Genomic DNA, 23,350 nt, shown 5'->3' with positions numbered 1-23,350 from the left:
GTACCATATGAGGGCAAGTGCCTGCTGCACTGGACTTATAAAGAGGAGGGCTCTGGTAGATGGTGTGGTGGATGCCGTGCTGTGTCCACAAGTCATCTGGTCCACGGCAGGCAGCCTGTGGTGGCTGACCCACACAGATGCTGTTGGTAGAATACTCAAAGTTTAGTGTGCCGTGCAAGAAAAAGGTGGAGAAAGGGTAGGGCAGCTAGGTGCTGTCAGGAGGATAGATGGAGGGCAGGCTGTGCCATATGTTTTCTGAATTGCAGAGGTGGGGAACTCTCCCTGCAATATATCATACGTTCCTGTAACCTTCCTGACCTCAACCTTCGTTAGTCATTTTTGTCACCCATCTAGCCCCTTCGTTGCTCCCATTCCAGCAATACACAGCTCTCATTCTTCCAAAGCATCCAGTCTTTTTACTTCTCTCCTTTTCTGCTGCCCCCCCCCCCCCCCACCTCTCCCCTGTCCACTGTCTAACCTCCCGACTGCACCTAGCTGCCCTACTGTCTCTCCATCTCGACCTTGCACACTCCCTAGCAGCACTTCACTGACCCCCACCCCTACCCTGCCATCCCTCCCCCTCCCTGCCCAAGCCTCCTACTTATCCACACCCAGTTGCCACTCCCATGATGTACTGCTGCTATTGCTCGCAGAGTGGCTTCAACTGCCAGAGGCTGCAGTCATGTTTGTGTGAGTTGCATTTATGTGTGTGTGTGTGTGTTGTCTATTTTCGATAAAGGCCTTGCTGGTTGAAAGCTTATACTGTGGCAGTCTTTTTGGTGTGCCTATCTGTGATGTAGCATGTCTGCTATAAGGTGAGTAGCAACATTCCTTTTCATAATATTTTATTCTCTGAATAGCTAGATGCCCCCTAAATTGTTTTGTCAGATGATGGAAGATTTGGTTCCGTAAGTTAGCACTGGTGTCTTCACAGCTACTTAAATAGAACTGTTTTCTATATTTATTGACTGAAGTTTCATTTTATAAGTTCTTCTCCTTCCAAAAGTGCTTTCAGTTCATAGCTTGTGCAAGGTTCCAGCCACTTTCCTTTTTAATTGTATAGTTTAGTTTTCACTAGTGTGCTAACAGAGGATAGTTATTTTCTTCTTCTTCTTCTTCTTCTTTTTTTACTGTAATGACAGAAAGCCTTCAGCTTAAGAGGGGTGACATGAAGTACTGTTTCCTCAAAGTATTATCCATAGTTACTACCCGTACTAGCTGCAAGAGGGGAACCCTTTATAAGTTAATCTTTCTGTGTTATGTGTATCTAATTTTCACATTTTGTTTTTAGTGACAGTAAACACTCATATGAACGCTACGTTTAAATTTTCTTTCAATGAAAAAAAAACTTTTGTACTAATTATTTTATTCTTTTCCAAAATATTCACCTCTAAAGTTTAAGCACTTTGCATAATTGTTCCACTTTTCTCATTTTGCAAAAGGAATTCACATCTGTAACAGTTGTGCCCATGACCATCATGATCATAAGAAACCTTTATTAAGGACACCATTAGATGGAGGATAAAATATATGACTACAGTTTTTCACTGTGACACAAATAAGGTATCTTGAAAATGCCTAAGGGGATGAAATTAGCAAATAGCAAAATCATGAACTAAATATTGATTTCAAAAATAATAATAGCCTATGAAGGAAAATGACTTTCCTCAAGAAAAAGATCAAATAATTAATTACACTATTAATTAATTCAGTTCCCACAAATGAATTTTGAAACTCACCATTTACTTAAGAAAAGCTGTTTGGTAGCAGGAATCATACCAGCAAGAGAGATGACACATTAGTGTGACGATTCTGCTTTATTTTCATAACACAGGATACAGCACATCTGCACAGTACAATGTTCTAAATCAAACTAACTTCTATGGAGTCCACCCATATATCTCAGTCAATTGTGTGTGTCCACTGGTCAGAGGTGTTTCTCATGCTGGTTACTCATGTTGGTGTACCCACAGACACCCATCCCCCTCCCCGCCCTCGAAATGTGGAGTAGTGCTTGGTGGGTGTCATTGAGGAGGTGGATCATGCACAGATGCACATGGCTGGCAGCTGTGTTATGGCCAGTTGTTGAGTGGGGCATGGCTGGACATTTCGAGTGCCAACCCAATGTGATGCAAGTAACCAAATATGCCATGGCTGGCTGCAAAGCTGGGCACAGTTGGACTGTTTTTCATTGTGGACTGGCCAATAACATTTGTGCTGTATAGATGATATGGTGCCAAAGGTTGAGGAGACTGGTGGGGGGCTAGCATACCGATTTTTGTTTATCTGTACTGTGGTTCTGTTGGCTCTGTCATAGTAAGTATGCGACAGCATAGTCAACATTTGTAGATAACTGATGTGTGTGTGTGTGTGTAAGTTGTCGGGCAATTGGTCCTTTATCAGTCACACAGTTGTCAAGGCAGGAATCCATTATCAGATTATTGTCAGCAAACTTTGCACATGTGTTCTCTGGATCAAAGTATCTCACATCGAGTTTGATGATGACTGGCACCTCAGAGTCTGAATTAGGCATATGCAGGTCAAACAGTAAATAACCATATAGGTCATCTTCTGGGCCCATGTCAAATGCAGCTGTGTCCGCAGCTGTGTGTTCATGCAGATTCCTTTTCTGTTGAACAAAATGCCAAATTGTGTGTGGCACATTTTACCACTTTATACAGGCCTGAAGAGGGTGGCTGTAAAGATGGCTGGATTGTATCGTCCCCTAGCATCACAAATTCACAATTGCTCACCACTGTGTGTACAAAAACTTTTCGTTTGGCATGCAAGGTAGGTGGTGGTACACTCTTGTCATTGATGTGGCTCTTCACTATCTGGACCAGTGCTGGTCAATCTTTTGCATCAAGGGGCTGTGTGGGTAGAGCAAACTCTGCTCGGAATGTGAATGGCTCAGCATATAAGTCATATGCTAGTGATCCATGTAAGTTTTCCTTGAATGATGTACAAACATCTAGTGGCAGCTGTGGCAAGGCTTCCATCCACAGTCCTCTATGATGCATGAGTGCACCTTGTAGAGCTGTGTGCCACCACTCCACAAATCTGTTACTCTAAGGTTGGTACATAGTCATATGATCACGCATAATCCCATAGAGATTGCAGAGTGCCTCAAATAGTGTGGACTCAAACTATCTTCCCTGGTATATCATTATCATTTCAGGGCAGCTGAATCGAGCTATCCAAGTATCAACACACTAGAAGTTGACTTTGGTGTAAAGTGTTCAATTGTTACTACTTCCACCCAACAAGAGACTCTGTCAATAATTGATGGTAAGTATCTATAATCTATCAATTCTGGAGGAAAACCAATGAGGTCTATGTACACATGCCGAAAAAGAGAGTGTGGCATATCAAAGTGTCCTAGTTGAGTTTGTACATGGAGGCTAACTGTGCTGCACTGGCATGCCAGTAAAGCTTATGCCCAAACGCTACAGTCATGTTTAATGTTCAACAAAATGAAACATTCAGTGACAAGCCTTACTATTGGCCTAACCCCTGTGTGCTTCAAGTTGTGTCATCATTCGAAAATCATGCAGCATGTGGATGTGTGTACCAGTGGCTGGATTTTGTTCTCAGATACTTCACATAGTATTTGAGCGTTAGTCACAGGGACTGTCTACCACTCCATGCAGCATGCAGAGACTGGTGGAATCTCTGTTAAGTAAGTCCATAATGGTTATGCCATGGTTCCACTCTTCTGCTAGTTTGTTATAATCTAGTTGTAGAGAAATAACATTGATCCACAACTGAGTGTCTGCAACTGTTGTCAGCCAGCACCATGTAGATGATGGACATCTGTCTGTGTGTAAGTACAATCTAACATCTGCACCATTTCAGTGCAGTAATGTGTTCATTGTAAATAAGTATTATAGTAGTTGTATTACATGTTTATTACCTTATAAATAAATAAAAAACTTTTTTATTTTAAATTCAGTGCATTAGTATTTGTAAAATTACTCTTTCATATAGTGTTCATTAAAAAATGACGATCATTCCACTTGGGACCTGTGGAAGGCTACATTAGCTCATTTGTTTTAGTTGTAAATGTTTGTCATGTATTGTTGTTTTTCTAACATGTTCCACATCCTGGAGGACCTCCTCACTACGGATCAATTGGAATGAAAGTAAATCTAATCTAATCCAATATTGCACAATAAGGCTGAGGTGATGGAAGCGACAAGGACTAATGTCTTTTGAGGGGTACCGTATGCCATCTGTGAGTGGCTTGTGATCTAATAGACAATGACATGGGTTTCTTCAATATCTTCTTTAAAATATTTGACTGCCCCATAGATGGTGAGTAACCATGTAAACTGTGAGACTGTGATACTTTTTGAAAAGAAGCAAAGCAGCTGTGCTTTCACCTATCACAACTATAAAACCACTCAGATGCGTGAATGACTAGCATCTGTTGTGGCAGTCTGCTGTGAATTGGGTACTGGATGGGCCAAAGTGATCACTTTTGAGAGGCAGTCTTTGGCTCATATGAACACTTCCTGCTTTTTGTTTGTACACTTATTTTCTTTTTCTGTGCATATTTGGTCTAGCGAGAGTGTCAGTGAGAGGAGCTTGTATTAATGCAGCCTGTGCTTGTATTACTGCAACCTGTGATAGAAGACACTGGTAAAAATTTACAATGCTTAGAAAGCGTTGTAGGTCATGGTAACTCTGTGGGGGAGGTAACTACTCAGTGTTTTCAATTCATTCTGAGGTGGGTTGATCCCTATGGCATGTAGTATGTGTCCAGTAAAGAACAATTCAGCTTCCTGGAATTGTGATTTATCCTCTTTTATACAAACACTTTAGTTCAAGATGTCATTTGTTATCATGAGGGGTTGCAGAAAATATTAAGATTTCGTCCAGGTAATCATAACTTAAGTCAAATTTGAAGAGAAGTCTTTCAGTGAACTGCTGCCAAGTTTGAGCTGTATTCCTTAGCATGTAAAGCTTGAAAAGAACTCAAAAATTCCGAATGGTGTGATTATTGCAGTCTTAGAGATGTTATCCTGGCTCATAGGTATTTGGATGTAAGCTATTCTGCACTCAATATCGCTGAAAATAGTGTCACCCACAAGACGGTGTGTAAAGTCTTGAGTTTGGAACCGGATAACTGTTGTGGATTGTTCAAGCACTGAGTATTCTGTAATCACTCCCGAGTTTCACAGAACCCTTCTTTTTCAGTGCAAGTTTTATTGAGGAAGCCCATGAGCTTGTCTAAATAATGGACCATTCATGATTGTAAAAGTTCATCGACCAATGCTTTTGTGGCCCATAATTATTCCATTGGCAGCCTGCATGCTTTGTGATAGACTGGCAGCCCCGGAGTCATGAGAATATCATGCACAGTAACATTACGGATGGTGCATTGTTTAACTTTCACTCATGACTGGTTAGGTGGGATTATGGTACACGCATTTGATGTGCTGAGGGACAGGGCAGAGTGCGCCATAGTGACCTGTGTTCAGTACAGTGTGCCCAGGGTCTTTGGCTGCACAGTTGGGGGTCATAGTGACAGTGAGGCATGGTCAGCCAGAGTGAGTAGTTGTGACATCAGCTGTGTGATGCATTGTTCACGTGTGCAAGTGGAGCAGGCACATCATGTTTACATTGATGTAGTGCTGCATTTCCAGTGCAAAGTGCGTCCAGTGCTTTGCAGGTGTCCAAATAAAGCTGATGTGTTATCATTAGGTTCTCTACCATCATAACATACTGTTTTAGTGCATTAGAGTATATGACATTGTTGTGCTGATGCCCACCAGGGCATGAAGGAGTTTACAGTGGACGTGGGCATGTTGGGGTGAAGGCTCCTCGGATGAGTCATCCAGTGTCATGATATAATAGTGCTGCATTGAGGGCAAAAGTACCACAGGAATTTTAATTTCTACCACTGGTTCACTTATGTCTGTAATGAAGAAGGTCCATGGAAAATGTTCATCCAAGCATAGTTCCAAGGTACAGTTTGTGGTGTCGTGCACAGTGATAAGCAAGTAATTTCCAGCAAGTGATTGACAGTAGGGTCTTGAGCTAGATAGTGGTGCATTTTTACCCTTTGGTACTGTACTGATGTCTGACCTAGTGTCAACAAGTGTTACTGCAAATTATCATGATAGGGAAGGAAATGTCTCCCCATCACATTAAGCAGTTGTCACAGTCAGCAATCCAGAAGATTTTCCTATTAGGTTAGATTAGATTAGTTTTTTGTTCCATAGATCTGTGCTGAGGAGATCCTTGTGGATGTGGAACATGTCCTTTTTTTAAAAAAAGAGCTGAAATAACAATACTAATATGAATATATACAATACATCATTTGTTTCTATTAAAAAATTCGTCAATGGGGTAGAAGGAGTTAGCCACTAGTAAGTCTTTCAGGCTCCTTTTAAACTGATCTTTATTTGTAACTAAATTTTTTATGTTTGCTGGCAAATTATTGAAGATAAGTGTTCCTGAGTAGTGGACCCCTTTTTGAACTAAATTAAGTGCTTTTAAGTCCTTGTGCACATCATTTTTGTTCCTAGTATTGTATATATGAACTGAGCTCTTTGTTGGAAAAAGAGATATATTATTTAGGATAAATTTCATTAAGGAGTATATATACTGAGAGTTCTTTGAAGAGGTTACTACAGGACGTCCATGAATTTATTCCACAAATAATATGTATTACACACTTTTGGACTCTGAAAACTTTTGTTTGACATGAAGAGTTACCCCAAAATATTTACCATATGACATAATGGAATGAAAGAAGGCAAAGTATGCAAGATTTTTCATTTTTATGTCGCCTATGTCAGCTAACACTCGAATTTCAAATACAGATTTGTTAAGGCATTTCTGCAGTTATGTGGTGTGCTCCTCCCAACTGAATTTATTATCAATTTGTAATCCCAGGAATTTAAGACTGTCAACCTATTCTATCTGCTCTTCTTCATACTTTATGCATATGCTGGGTGGAAACCTCGTATAGGTTCTGAATTGCATATAGTGAGTCTTTTCAAAGTTTAATGTCAGTGAGTTGGCTTTAAACCATTTATTAATATCCATGAAAATATCATTCGCAGATCTTTCTAGAACTACACTCGACAGACATACTATTTATTGCAATACTTGTGTCATCTGCAAACAAAACGAACTCTGCTTCTGGCAGTGCAACTGATGAGAGATCATTAATGTACACAAGAAAAAGCAATGGCCCTAAGATGGATCCTTGTGGGACACCATATTTTATTTCTTCGCATTCTAATAATGACTGATGACTTAATTCACTAGTCCCTTGCACTGACACCCTTTGTTTCCTGTTAGCGAGATGTGACTTGAACCATTTTGCAGCACTGCCTGTGACACCATAGAATTCTAATTTATTTAAAAGGATGTTATGGTTCACACAATCAAATGCCTTTGACAAATCACAGAAAATACCTGCTGCTTGTAATTTGTTATTTAATGAATTAAGTACATTTTCACTGTAGGTGTAAATAGCCTTCTCGATATCGAAACCCTTCAGAAATCCAAACTGTGTTCTTGATAATGTGTTATTTGTCATCAGATGGTTGAGAAGCTGCCTGTAGATTACTTTTTCTAAAATTTTTGAGAATGCTGGCAAAAGTGAAATTGGTCTGTAGTTTGATGGTATCTCTTTATCCCCTTTCTTGAATAGAGGCCTAACATCTGCATATTTTAGCCCGTCAGGAAATGTCCCAGTTATAATTGACTGGTTACACAAGTAACTTAGAATTGTACTAAACTCACAAGAACATGCCTTAATTAACTTTGTTGATATTTCATCGTACCCACTAGAATGCTTTGTTTTTAAAGATTTTATTATGGAAGTTATTTCTTTTGATGAAGTGAGTGACATATTCATGTACCTGAAGCTATTTGTAAAGGCTAGTTTCAGATGTTCAAGGCCATTATTTACTGATCCTGACAATCCTATTCTGTCAGTAATGGATGTAAAGTACTTGTTAAATAGATTTGCCACACTATGCCCATCGGTTACTAATGTGTCATCTACCCTTAACGCTATTTGCTCCCGTTCCTTTCTGGTTCTACCAGTCTCCTCTTTCACTATATCCCATATTGTTTTTATTTTGTTCCCTGACATTGCTATCTTCTTCTCGTAATGCATTTGTTTAGATGTAGTGCATTTGTTTAGATGTCTGAATTACTTTTTTTAATATTCTACAGTATTCCTTGTATTTAGCTAAATCATCAGCATTGGAGCTATTCTTGGTTGACAGATACATTTTCCTTTTTGTCCTACAGGAAATCTTTATTCCTTGTGTAATCCATGGTTTTATTATAGATTTCTGTCTAATTTGAGTAACTTTTAGAGGAAAGCAGTTTTCAAACATGGTACTGACATTGTTCATGAATGTGTTATATTTTTCATACATGTCATGAGCACTATAGACATCTTTCCAGTTCATATCTTTGAGCAGTTTTCTAAAATACTCAATTTTTGTTTGGTTGGCTACTCTCTTGTACTCAGATTTAGCAGTCTTGATAATCTGCTTACAATTTACATCTAAAACAAGGAGCTGCATGTCATGATCTGATAGTCCATTTATTACAGGTTTTATGATATGATTTTGTTCCTTTGATTTGTCCAAAAATTTTATCATTGGCTGTCCTTGAGGATTTAGTGTTCCTAGTTGGAAAGTTTACAGAGTGAGTTTGATTGAAAGACAACATTACTAACCACAGTAAATGTTTACTGGAAGATTGCATTAGAAAATCTGTATTAAAGTCACCAGCAATCAAAATTTCTTTGTTTCTTCCTATTAAATAACCCAAAAGAGCTTCTAGATGATTTATGAATAGATTATAATTTCCTGCAGGTGCTCGGTAAATAGTTACTATTATATAGGATCTGTTACGGAACTCTACTTCTGTTGCACATGCTTCTAGATGCTGCTCTAAACAGAATTTATTAATGTCAATGTTCTTGAATTTATGGTGGTTTTTAATAAATGTGGCAACTCCTCCTCCATCCATATCTACTCTGCAGAAGTAGGATGCTAGCTTAAATCCTGAAATGTCTAACATATCTATACCAGTGGTCACTTGATGTTCTGAGAGGTAGATTAAGTCAATTTGGTTAGATGAATTCATTTCATCAATACAAATGAGTAGTTCATCAACTTTATTTCTGAGTCCCGGAATGTTCTGGTGTAATAAAGGTAACTGATACTACATACTAATGGGATTATAACTGCTTTGGTGAAGATGAACTGGCAGTTTCTGATTACTTTCTGTGAAACATTGTTTAAATGGAGGCTGTGTGCTAAAATCTGACTCCTGTTCATCTGTTTTTTCAAACTGAGTGTGTCTGCCAATCTCTCTTAAAACTCGTTTTCTTTCCCCCTTCCCTATCCTAAAAATGACATCCCTCTGACACCTGTGACCACTGATATTTTACCACTTGTGACAGTGTCCCCCCGTAAGTTTTCTGCAATCAACCCAGACAGTTTTCCTTTCCCTTTCCTATTGAGTTGAAGACCATGCCTAGTGTAGTCCCACCTATTGATAGCATCCACAGGAATCAAACCAGTATGGGACCCTATATCCGTCCTAAGTAGCCACTCCAACTCCAAGTTCACCCTCCCGACGGAAGAGTTCAAATGGGGATCATCCAGGGATCATACCAATAAAGGAGGTGTGACAATGTTGATTTATCCTCATAACATGACATGGAGCACTTGTGAACAGTACAGGTTTATAAACTGAACTGACTTCTCTGGAGTCCATCCAGATATTCCACGCAGCCATGTATGTCCTTTAGTCGGAGGCGTTACTCATGCTGGTGTCCCCACACTGTTAAGAAAAAGTGAGTGCCCCTCCCTTTGCGTTCACTTAGTTCAACATCCATCAGAGAAAAAAAAAACAAATTACATTAGCTTCTGATTTTTTCAGTTATTTTCAGACCCCTGCAAATGAGATAGCATTAGAGATAAAATTGCTCAGTTGAGCATTTTATCAGTAGAAGAGGATTCATTATGAGAAAACTGGTGTGTGACATCTCAGAATATTGCCCAGTTGTGTGGGACCCATACCAAACAGAAATAAAAAGAGATATTGACTGTATACAAAGAATGACAGAATGAAATATCACAGAATAGTGCCCCAAAAACACAGGAATTGGAAGACGTTTGCAGACATGAGCCATTTATTCCCTGAAGGCTTTCTTACAAAGTATCAAGAATCAGAATTAAGTGAAGACTCTGGAGATATTCTTCAGTTCCTACTTATTGCTCCCATTAAGTTCACAAAGACTAATTAGGGTGTACAAAAAGGCATTTAAAGCAGTAATTCTTCCTGCACCACTTGCACAATTTGAGTATACTGGTAGGTTCAACGTCTCCCTGTGAGCACTAGGTACATAAGGTGTTCAAGGCCAACTGGATTGAAATGCCACACCACTCTTTTGAGATAGACTCATACATATCTTAAAGTCTACAAAGGGGACTTAAAATCCTACAGTGGAATGCATAATCAGATATAACTATTCCATGTCATGCATATCATTTATCTATCAATTTTTTCAATTATAGGGACACGGCTCAAGCCCAACTCCCAGATTACATTCCCCAGATATAACATAATTCAAGTAGACCAGATTGATATCCATCCATATTCATCCATGAAACTACAACATACCATTAATTAATGGTACTGCAAATGCTACAATCTCTACTAAAAGTCTTGGCAGCATGTGTAGAACTGCCAGGTGTCTCATTTACAATGATTTCACTTAACTGCCATCCAGGGTCAGTCACATCAAATGAGGTAAAGAAGGGCATTTTTGCACAGACCAAGGCACTGTACTTAATTTGTGGTGGCCTTAATGCTCATCCTACAGTATGAGGCTGCATCAGTGCAGTTTTTCTTTCACTAGTAGAAGGCCACCTTTTACAATTACTCCAAGGAAAACTGTTTATCACTGTATCAGTCTACAGTATGTTTTAAATGTAGTGATAGTTAATAACTTTTTTATTCAAGAGACTTCTTATATTTTGATGGAAAATACTAAATGTTTCTTTTTTTGTCAAAGCCCCTATGTTTACTGTGCTAGTAGCTGTATGAACTCATTAATTTACTCCACAGCTCTGTCTTGTGGAAGACTGTATCCTAATAAAAGTGTAGTGATACTGCTTTAGTTAGACTGGGTGCTGAAGGCAACTAGTGGTGCAAGTAGTATCTTACTAGCAGTGTTATTATGTGGACCATGCTGCATATGATGTGACAATGCATTAACAACTCCCCAAGAATTTCGTTAATTCACTTCACATTCACCTAAGACTTATCATACATCACATAATGGCTCACTCTTCACATTAATGTGAGGAGCAACTCACCATATGGTTGACAAAGGATTGTTATAACTGCAGCCTGATTTCTGTATAGGCTGTAGACATTCTTTTGCTCCCACATTTTACTCCTGATAACTTCAGAACTGAAGATAAGGTCGGTAGATCACGTAACTAATGAGGAGGTATTGAATAGGATTGGGGAGAAGAGAAGTTTGTGGTACAACTTGACTAGAAGAAGGGATCGGTTGGTAGGACATGTTTTGAGGCATCAAGGGATCACAAATTTAGCATTGTAGGGCAGCGTGGAGGGTAAAAATCATAGAGGGAGACCAAGAGATGAATACACTAAGCAGATTCAGAAGGATGTAGGTTGCAGTAGGTACTGGGAGATGAAGAAGCTTGCACAGGATCGAGTAGCATGGAGAGCTGCATCAAACCAGTCTCAGGACTGAAGACCACAACAACAACAACAACAACTTCAGAATTTCAAAGGGTGCCTTCAGTCAATATTCCCAAAGCCTTTTTTAAACCTATAAAGTGGATTAGCCTTCGAACAACTTATGTTTTAAGCTATCACCTGTTTCTCATTACCAGAGCAGCAAGTTATGTATTTCTTTGTTTTTTCTTAGTAGTTTTTTCTATTACATTTAGTGTGTATTTTTGTATTTAAGCTGTTTAATCTTGCATTTTCTTAACTGTAAGTGTAAATTCAGGAATTCTGTAGTACAGTTTTCATTTCTTCTGAACAGCCAGCTACATTAAGGCATTAGTGTTCATTGGTGACATATCAGGAGGATAGCAAGCTGCATACAGAGTTTTCTCTCTGCTTTTATACATTACTCCATCAGTTAGTCTTGCTAGGATGCATAGGATGTGTGCATGCTGTTTGTGGATGCAGGAGAAGCTGACCGCAGTTCACAAATAGCTGAACACACTTTTGGCTATGCTCACACACCTTCATGATGCTGCCTTGTGGTGTAGTGTGGCAGAAAATCGTGTGCATTGCATGGGACATGTCTTGTTTCACTCATTTTGCCCATGGGCTCCGCTGCCAAGGCACCTCATAGTGGATCTGACCTCACAGCAGGGAGAGTGGTGGGTGGTAACACATTCACATAACTTGAGGTGGAGGGCCAATGTAGAGATTGGCCATCTGGCCTCACCCATACATCCTCTTGAGTGAACGTGTGGCTGTGCCTTCAGTAGCATTTAAGCAGGAACACGTTAGCAGAGATTTGTTAGTTATTGGGAGCTTCAGTGTTAGGTGCAGTATGGAGCCCCTTAGGGAGCTAGTGTTTAGGGCTGGAAAGAAAGCCAGTGTGTGCTCAGTACAACCGCTGGGAAGGGCCTCATTCAAGATGTGGAGGAGGCCTTGCCTGTGACTATCAAGCATGCAGGGTGCAGTCATCTGCAAATTGAGGCTCACATCAGCACCAAAGACACCAGATGCATGGGTTATGAAGCCATCCTCATTTCATACAGGCAGCTGGCAGGAATAGTGAAGGCTCCTAGCCTCGCACATGGGGTCCAAGCAGACCACACTTTTGCAGCATTTCCCAGAATTTATTGATGTCCTTTGGTTTGGAGCCGAATGAAGGATCTCAATCAAAGGCTTCATTGACTCTGTGATGGCGATGGCTGCAGATTTCTGGAACAGCATTACCTGTTGGGAAATTGTAGGACTTCCCTTAATGGGTCACTGGTTCATTATACAAAGGTAGCAGTTACACGGATAGCAGAATACTTGTGGAGTGCACGTGAGGGTTCTTTAGGCCAGGAGGTAGTTTGAGGTACTTTGATAAACACTTGCCAGACAGACACAGATAGCAAAATTCGATCACATTCAGAATAAAAACACTTTAACTGACAAAATTTTGTCATTAAATTCTTGAATTATTCATAACAAAGCTCCTAAATTTATGGCCCTCCAGGAAAGTTCTCACATTCACATTATTCATGGGACTGAGAGATGGCTGAAACACAAAGCAGAAAACTCTGAGGTGTTTAGTAAGTCATAGAATATATATCAGAAAGGCAGATTAGGTGCCTGGAAGTGGGAATGTTCATTGCAGTTGACAAAAATATTCTCTGTTGAGGTCAAAATTGAAAAAGATGGTGAAATTATCTGGTCATGTATGACAGATCTAGGTGAAATCAAGTTAACTGTTGAATTTCTTACCAGCCACCTGATTTCACTGTGACAGTTTTAGAGTGAGTCAAAGAAAGTCTAGTGCATTGATATGCAGATCATAGAATAGTAGTTGGAGACAACTTTAACCTACTGGCTATAGACTGTGATGTCTATGGGTTTATTGCAGACAGATAGTCTTGTGAAGTAATTTTGAGCATGTTTTCTGAAAAGTCTCTTGAACAATTAGTTTGACAGCCCACATGCAAGGGAAATATTTTAGACCTTGTAGCTACAAACAAGCCCAACCTTATCACTGATGTCAGTATAGAGATGGGGGATTAGTGATCATGATTCCATCATAGATGTACCTCTGACATCGTCAATGTGGGGGGGATTTTAACACTAAATTACAAGTCATCTGTATGAATAAATGATTTTAGCAATCTTGGCAGTTGAGAATGTATTCAGTGTTCATGTCATCTTAGCTACAAATGAGTCTAACCTTATCAAAAGTGTTGGTATAGGGACATGGATTAGTGATCATGATGTCACTATAATGACTATGGTTACTAAAGTAAATAAATCAGTGAAGAAGGCTAGGAGAGTGTTTGTGCTAGAAAGAGCAGATAAGCAGTTGTTAGCATAAAACTTAGACACTGAATTGACATCATTCAGTTCCTGTATGATGAATGTAGAAGAATTGTGGGCAAAGTTCAAATAGATTGTAAATGTTGCTCTGGAAAAGTATGTGCCTAGTAAGTGGACTAAGGATGGAAAAGAACCAATGTGGTTTCATAACAAATTTTGAAAACTGCTGAGGAAGCGAAGGCTGTTGCGCTCATGGTTCAAAAGAGAATGATCAAATGGTGACAGGCAAAGGTTAGTAGATATTCCTGCTTCTGTAAAGAGATCTATTCACTAAGTATGCAACTCCTACCATCGTCAAGATCTGGCTGAACACCCGAGAAAATTCTTGTACAATGTACAATCACTAAATAGGTCTAAGGCTTCCATCCAGTCATTTGTTGACCAGTCTGATGCAGCAGTAGAAGACAGCAAAAGGAAAAATGAAAGTTTTAAATTTTACAATTAAGAAATCATTCATGCAGGAGAACCATACAAACATACTGTCATTTTACCATCAAACAGACTTCTGTAATGGATGACTATGTAATAGGCATTCCCGGCGTACAGTAACAACCGAAAGATTTGAAAGTAAATAAGTTGCCAGGTCTATATGGAATCCTAATTCAGGTTTACAATGAGTAATCTGTTGGCATTGGTCCCATACTTAGCCTGCATTTATCACAAATCTCTCATACAGTGCTAAGTCCCAAATACCAGGAAAAAAGTGTAGATGACTCCTGTATATAATAAGGACAAAAGAACAGACTCTCAAAAATACAGACCAATATCCTTAACATTGGTTTGCTGCAGAATTCTTGAACATATTTCAAGTTTGAATATGCTAAATTTCCTTGAGACTGAGAAGTCTGTGTCTGTGAATCAACACAGTCTTAGAAAGCATGGCTTGGGCAAAACTCAGCTTGCCCTTTTGTCACATGACATACTACGAACTATGGATGAAGGCCAACAGGCAGATTCCACATTTCTAGATTTACGAAAAGCATTTGATATGGTGCCCCACTGCAGACTGTTAATGCAGATACATTCATGTGAAATAGGTTCCCAAGTATGTGAGTGGCTTGAAGACTTTTTAAGTAATAGAACCCAGAATGTTATCCTCGACAACCATGTTCATCAAAGACAAAGATATTGCCAGGAGTACCCCAGTATAATGTGATAGAGCCACTATTATTTTCTATATACAGGGTGATTATAATTAAAGTTTCTAAATACTGTAGTAATAACACCACTAGTCAGAATGATGTGAAATTGCAATGAAATATTATCAGAGAAGGGGGGAAACGTATGAAGAAAAATAAATAGTTACAAAATGTAGCAATAGATGGCACTATAAGCATCATTATTTAATAGTAGTCAACTACAAATGACAAATGAATCATACAATAATGCCTAAGGTGTACTTTTGTCACTAAACAAACTGTACTACTCAGTGTGCATGGGTGTAAAGATGTGATACTGTTAGTTATGTAAGCCCATCCACCACAGCAAGATCATATCAAATTGGATGGGAAATATCAGTTTTTAATTGTCCTAAGGGCAAAAACTGCATAAAAAGCATCAGCCGCATTGGTTTTTAATTGTCCTGAGGCCAAAAACTGCAGAAAAAGCATCAATCAAAACCAAATTGTATTATTAATTTCCATGTGACTGGCACAAAACATGCTGTCCACCATTTTCTGCAACAAGTTGAAATCAAGAAACAGCATGTTCCACAACTGATCGAAGTGTTTCCAGGGTCACATTCAGAATGTGTTGTACAATGTGTGCCTTAAATGCAGCTAAGTTTGCAATCAGAACACTGAACACAATATCTTTCAGATAGCCCTACAACCAGAAGTCACACAGTTTAAGATCAGATGATTGGGATGGCCAGGCTGTAGGGAAATGGCGGCTGATAATTCTAGCATTTCCGAAATGGTGTTTCAGCAGCTGCTTAACTGGACCTGCAATGTGCAGAGGTGCACCATCTTGCATAAAAATGATCATATCCACACATCCATGCTGTTGGAGAGCTGGAATGAAGTGCTTGCACAAAAGAAATTCATAATGCTTACCAATGTGGTACAGATAACAGGACCGGAAGCACCTGTCTCTTCGAAATAATATGGCCCTATGATAAATGATGCCGTAAACCCTAAATACACAGTGACCTTATCAGGATGAAGTGGTACTGGTTGATTTGTTTGTGGATTTTCTGTTGCTCATATTCAACAATTCTATGTAATTGGTGTATCCTGGCAGATGGAAGTGGGCTTCATCTGTCCACAAAATCTTCCATGGCCAATCATTGTCCACTTCCATGAGAGCAAGAAATTCTAAAGCAAAGATCTCCCTTGCTGGCAGGTCCACAGGAAGCAACTTGTGGACATGAGTAATTATGAATGCATAGCAAGGAAGGATATTTTACAGGATTTTACACACCATGCTCATGAGTATGTCCAATGTTTGGGCAATTCTCTGTGTGCAACATGTTTGCACATCACCATTCATTTCCTCCTGCGTTGCTGTGGCCACTGCTTCCACTGATGTTGAATCAATTAATTTCCTCCCTCTACCAAGTTTCACACCAAAAGAACCCATCTGTTTGAATTTTCAAATCATTTTCTCCACGGCAGTCATTGGACCAACGCCTTTTTTCAAACCCTTCAGTATCTGGAACTTCTGCAGAGCAAAGTGTGCACAGTCATCATTCTTGTAATAGAGCTTTACAAGTAGAGCGCGATCCTGCATTGAAACAGTCGTGATGAACATCACAGATGAGAAAGGAGAAAAAGTCATGTACCCAGTGTGTTTGTACCAACTTCAATGGGTCATGTACATGACAGGTGGTTTCATTTATGTATTCTGACACATACAGCGCCCTCTATTGATCAATTTTCACACTATTTTTTTTCTTCTGCCATACTTTTTCCCCCTTCTCCGCTAATATTCCGTTGCGATTTGTCATCATTCTGGCCAGTGGTGTTATTTCTGCAGCATTTTGAAAGTTTAATTATAATCACCCTGTACATAAGTGGTCTGGTAGACAGCGTAGGTAGCAATCTGCGATAGTTCGCTGATTATGCTGTGGTGTACAGAAAGGTTTTGTCATTGAGTGACTGTAGGAGGATACAAAATGGCTTAGAGAAAAATTCTAGGTGGTGTGATGGATGGCAGCTAGCTCTATATGCAAAAAAAAAAAAATGTAAGTTAATGCAGATGCATAGGGAAAACAAACCCAGAGTGTTTGAATACACCATTAGGGGAGCCCTGCTAAACACAGTCGTGTTATTTAAATATGTGGACATAACATTGCAAAGCAGTATGAAATTGTATGAGTATGTGGAAATTTTGGTGAGGAAGGTGAATGGTTGACCTCAGATTATTCGCATACTTTTGAGAAAGTGTGGTTCATCTGTAAAGGAGACCTCATATAAGATGATAGTGCAACTCATTCTTGAGTACTGCTCAAAGGTTTGGGATCCACACCAGCTCAGATCAAAGTAATACGTCAAAGAAGTTCAGAGGTGGGTTGCTAAATTTGTTACCAGTAGGTTCAAACAACACACAAATATTATGGATATGCTTTGGGAACTCAAATGGGAACCCCTGGAGGGAAGGCAATAATCTTTTAGAGGAACACTACTGAGAAAATTTAGAGAATCGATATTTGAAGCTGACTGCAGAATGATACTACGGTCGCCAGCATACATCCACTTTTCCTAAGGCTCACAAAGACAAGATACAAGAAATTAGTATCCATAAGGAGGCATATATACTGCCATTTTTCCATCACTGTACTTTTGAGTGGAACAGAAAAGGAAATGACTAGTAGTGGTACAGAGTGCCATCTACAATGCACTGTGTGGTGGCTTTTGGAATATTTAAGCACGTGTAGATGTAGAGTGTAGGGTAAGTAGTACTCACCTTTATAAGCCTACAGGTGTTATAAATATAGGTTTGCCATTCCTCAGTCTGTCTTCTAAGTCATAGAGTCAGTATTGCCTCATGTGTCCCTACATTTCTGCTGAACCCAAACTTCCCCTAGACTGGCTTCTGATAGTCTATCCATTCTGCTGTAGATAATTTGTTTTAGTAGTGTCGAATGACGTATTAAACTGATGGTTCAGTAACATTCACACCTGGCAGTAGCTGCCTGCTTTGGCACTGGGTATATTCTTTCATTTGTATAGCTCTTCCATATATTCCCTCCACCTTTTACCCTTTCTTTCCATATTGTATCTCTTGGGATTCATGCAGCAGCTTCTTTTTATGCAAAGGTTTCTTTAATTTTCCTCTAAGGAGACTATATTTTTGCTTTTGTCATGAAGGCTTCTACAGCTTTGAATCCCTCCTGTAGCCATTCCTGATTTTCCAGTTTCCTCTTTCTATCAGTTTCATTTTGATGCATCTGTATTCCCTTTAGTCTCCTTCATAATATTTTCCCCTTCCATAAATTAAATTTGAAATTCCTGAATTGGTCAACCATTTGCCTACAGCAGACTGATGCATGGAGCCCAGAAAGACATAACAGAAAACAGCATTCGCACTAGATTTTGAGCGTTAGCTCTGTTACTATCAGAAATGCACACATTCACACACACAACCGCACAGACACCCAAATGCACACTCCCATGGCCACAGGAGTGGAGTGTAGTGAAATGAAGGAAGACTTGCAGAGGATTGACACTTGGCTCTGGGATTGGCAATTGACACTCAGTATAAACAAATGTAACATATTGTGCATAAATAGAGAGAAAGACCACTTATTATATGATTATATGACTGCAAAACAATCACTTGAAGCAGTCACATCCATAAAATATCTAGGTGCATGTGTATGGAGCTATTTAAAGTGGAAAGACCACATAAAACTAATTGGAGGTAAAGCAGATGCCAGACACAGATTCATTGGAAGAGTCCTTAGGAAATGTAATGCACCCAGAAAGGAGGGCTTACAAGACCCTCATACAACAAATATTTGAATATTACTCATCAGTCTGTGGTAGATACCAGATTGATTGGTAGAGGAAATAGACAAGAACCAAGTAGGAGAAGCACATATCATTACAGATTCATTCAGTAAATGTGAAAGAATCACAGAGATGATTGGCTGATTCCAGTTGCAAAGATAGGCAGTCTGCATCACAGTTTGCCATACTGTTAAAGTTCTCAGAGCATGCCTGCATAGTATGTACACATATATTGGTTCCACTTATGTATATATCATGTAAAGACCATGAAGGTAGCATTAAAGAGATTGGAGCTCACATGGAGGCTTGCCAGCAATTCTTCTTCTAGCAAACCTCTTGGAATCAGAACAGGAAAAGGGGAAAGTGTAGTGGTATGAAAAGTACCCTCTGTTTCTGGAGAGCAATGTGCCTGTGAATCCAGATTCAATGTCATAGTTTATGTAACAAATTCAGTTTTCATGTAATAATGATTTTGTAAGTGCTTATGGCTGACTATTTATTATGTAAATTAGTAAAATGACATGATCTTGCAACAAGACTTCCAAATGCAAATAGGAAAAAAAACCTGAAAATCAAAGAATTGAGTTACTTAAGAGTAAAGAAAAGTAAACAATCGTACCTAAAATTATTTCCTTCCTGGCATGCATATCCCCTTGTAAGTGTTAATCACTGTATTTCTCTTAACTTCTGTCACATTCTCAGGAGACACTGGAATTGACAATTGTTCACTCTGGCATACAGACATTATAGCACATGGTAAACTTGGATACTGCATAGTTTTCCTTGTTTTTAGGGGATTCTTTCTGTTTTTGTCAGACAGAAATAACAGTCCATTGTCTGGTCCATGGGTTCCCTCCAAATCACAGGCACAGCAAATGGTCCTTTTAACCAACCTGTCAAGAATTTAGTGCACAACAAAGAATATATAGGTGAGCAGGGGGTGGGGAATCCTTGTCCTGGTTGCCAATCCTATGCCCAAAATAGAGTTTATAGCACTTCTTTACTATAGGATTAAGTTGCTGTTTCTACTATTTTAGAGTTAACTCTCCACAGATGTGACAAAAAGAATATCTGCTACTTATACACACACAAGGCATTTCATCTTCTTAACACTAAGTAAAAACTACAAACCATAATGAAAACAGAACTGCAAGAAGACACTTCCAGCAATTGTCAGAACTGTCAAGGCTGACATGCAAGTGGTAATTGCTTATACATGTTTTGATTATTTTTCAAGAATTAAATCTGCAGAATATTCAGGTTAAAACACTTAAAAGTAACAAGTATGCAACATTTTCAAGGATTTTTATAGACAGAGGTAGATTGTTACAAGAAAACTGAATCCAGTAGCTAAAAACTGATTTCATTTTCAAATTCAACAGCCACAACATAGCAAAGTAGACTAACCACATTCTTTGTAATAAAAATGTTGTTGATCTTTGTCATCATAGTAGTGCATTTGCAGTGTGATGTAACAAAAAGCACAATAAAGAATAATGATGAAATGAACATTTATTTATCCATCAATACATTCATGTGTGTATCGCAGTGATGTCATGCCATGCAGTATGTACTTTGAATAATATGTACAGCATTTACATTGCTTTTGGTGCATCTATAGAAAGCAGTTGTGTCCCTTATTTGTGAAATGGGCTGAGGTTGCTTGGTTTCCTACCCGCTGTGCTGCAGGTTGCTTCATTTTAATGCCAGAAGATATCAAACTGTTAGTCAACAATGGATAACCATTCAGGATGTTTGTTTACTGCTGTACACTGTTAAGATGCATTTACGTTGTTTTTGAAACATGATCATAAACAGTGAGTGAAGAATCATCACCGTGTGAGTTGTTGATGGTAAATTAGAAAAATATAATTATGATGATAATAGTATTTAAACACAGTATGGGCAGAAATCTAGCCAATTCCCTTAGAAAATTGCTCTAACATTACTGCTCAACAGGTGGTGCCTTTGTATGGTATTCGAAATGCTTGTAAATTTTTGAAACTAGATTTCCTGAAAATACTTGAGAGGTATATCTACATCTACATCTACATGGATACTCTGCAAATCACATTTAAGTGCCTGGCAGAGGGTTCATCGAACCACCTTCACAGTTCTCTATTATTCCAATCTCATATAGTGCGCGGAAAGAATGAACACCTATATCTTTCCATACAAGCTCTGATTTCCCTTATTTCATCATGGTGATAGTTCCTCCCTATGTAAGTCAGTGTCAACAATGTAATTTTGCATTCAGAGGAGAAAATTGGTGATTGGAATTCCGTGAGAAGATTCTGTTGCAACGAAAAACGCCTTTCTTTTAATGATGTCCAGCCCAAATCCTGTATCATAGTAGACAAGCATTGTTACACCTAACAATGAAAGAGATGAGCAAAATCAGTGACCTGTTGGGTATATGCATTCCTTGTGAGTACCTTCTTGCTCCACATTTCCAACCTCCACCAACCCATCTCCCTTTTCTCTCTGATGAAGGAACTAACAGTTTCAAAAGCTACGATAAGTTTTCACACTTCAGTATGTGTCTGTTTCAGTACTTAGAATTTATCCATCTGACTATAAGTTCTGGTTACAGATTCTGTCTCCTTATAATTTTCTCATGTGCATTTTTCTTCTGATACAGTATTCAGTTTCAGTGAGTTACAGTACCAAGGCTTTTTTTTATATTTTGTTTTTTTTAAATCTTCACTTCTTTGCTACTGAATGTTAAGTAGACTATTACCAGTATTGAACATAAATAACAATAAACTAAATACATATTCCACAATGTTTCAGGTGACATTGTACTTTTGGCTGCCACTTCTGGTACACTCCGGAAGGTTGCGGAAGGTGAATCATAGTTTGTAGGTGTGTTGAGTATGTGGAAAGATATCAGAGATGTGTGAATTCATACTGAGGCACAAAAACTTCAATGGTATTAGTATATGTTACCTATTTTCTAATGGAAATGTTAGTAAATTCTTGTTATCCATTCTTGTTATCTACGCAGCAAGCTTTCCTACACATTAGGAAGTTTTAAATATCCCAGCTGTAATAACACATTCTTGTCATCTCTGCAAGCTTATTTAAACATGGTAAAGTTTTAAACATATTGTTACTAACAACAAATATTGATGGATGTTGGTATGTTGTTTGTTTACAAACTGTTACTATGACTATAATGTGGTTCACTTAGTGTTACCAGGAACAAATATATGTACTCTGATGATCTGATATTTCTATTACTACAATTTCAACGTAAATGTGAATATGTAATTAGCATATTAACATGTACTGTTGTTAACTTATTTTATTTTCACTGTCTCAAATTATGTGGTGTTCAGAAGTTTGTCAGATTTAAATGTAGAAACTATCAATAAAAATATTAAACAAAGGAACAGTTTTCGTATTTTTAATAGTTTGCTAAATTTCACTTGTATTTCTATGCATAGCCTACCTTTAAACATTCTATATGCATGAATGTTTCCTTCCTGAAGGTTATCAAATTATAGTAAAAAATAATTGCTATTTGTCAATACTACACATTATCACGGTATATTGATAATTTTTACTTATGGAGTGTCTGACAGCAACTGATAAAACTCAATTTTAGTGCCATACGCATTTCGCCTTTATTTTCTGCAAGGCATCATCAGTGGCAGGTTGCGTGGACAATTTCTTACATATTACGTTCCTGTTGCATTTTTGGTGTTGTTCTTCTTCTTATGAACGCCAATTTGCAGTTTTTTCCACATTCCACAGCACTATGCACTGAATGCTGGTTTTAAAGCAGTGTTTTGGTTTCTGTTACCGACTGTCAGACGGTCCATAAGTAAAAATTATCAATATACTGTAATATTACACGCAACTGAGGAAGACAGGACTATAAAAGTTGAAGATGTCAATACACATTATCATTTCAATGAAGCTAGTGAACTTACAAATTGACCACTTGATTTTCTATCAACTTAGTTGTCTTCCTAAAATTTCAATATGTTTCATTAAAGTAGTGAAGATTTTGAAATTTGAAAGGGTGTGTGGGTGCAATGGAACACAATTAAACTGTGGGGAAGAAGAAAAAAAATGGAAACTGAAGAATGAGAGCTGTGATGATAGATAATGTTACTGATTTATTTTTCACAAATGTATTAAAACAAATTAGAAAAGTTGCTGTAATTGGAACCAACTTACAACAATGAAAGATTAAAGTCGTATTTAAAACAATAGCATACGAAAGAAAAAAATTAAACAGATAACAATGAACCTATGGGATTCTGTGTACGGGTTATAATATACGT

At 38.4% G+C, this 23,350-nt stretch overlaps 1 protein-coding gene across 1 annotated transcript in view; it reads left to right on the top strand.

The window, feature by feature from the left end:
* Positions 1-22,418, top strand: part of LOC124798208 (putative phosphoenolpyruvate synthase) — a 293,711-nt gene extending 271,293 nt beyond the window's left edge. The window contains exon 27 of the mRNA XM_047261511.1: positions 21,849-22,418. Within this exon, the coding sequence (XP_047117467.1) occupies positions 21,849-21,913 (65 nt within the window). The 3' untranslated portion in view covers positions 21,914-22,418. The remainder of the gene's footprint in view (positions 1-21,848) is intronic.
* Positions 22,419-23,350: the final 932 nt, after the last annotated feature.

The sequence above is a fragment of the Schistocerca piceifrons genome, chromosome 5 (assembly GCF_021461385.2).
Source record: "Schistocerca piceifrons isolate TAMUIC-IGC-003096 chromosome 5, iqSchPice1.1, whole genome shotgun sequence".
Classification (NCBI taxonomy): Eukaryota; Metazoa; Arthropoda; class Insecta; order Orthoptera; family Acrididae; genus Schistocerca; species Schistocerca piceifrons.
This window is presented reverse-complemented; position numbering and strand designations above follow the sequence as displayed.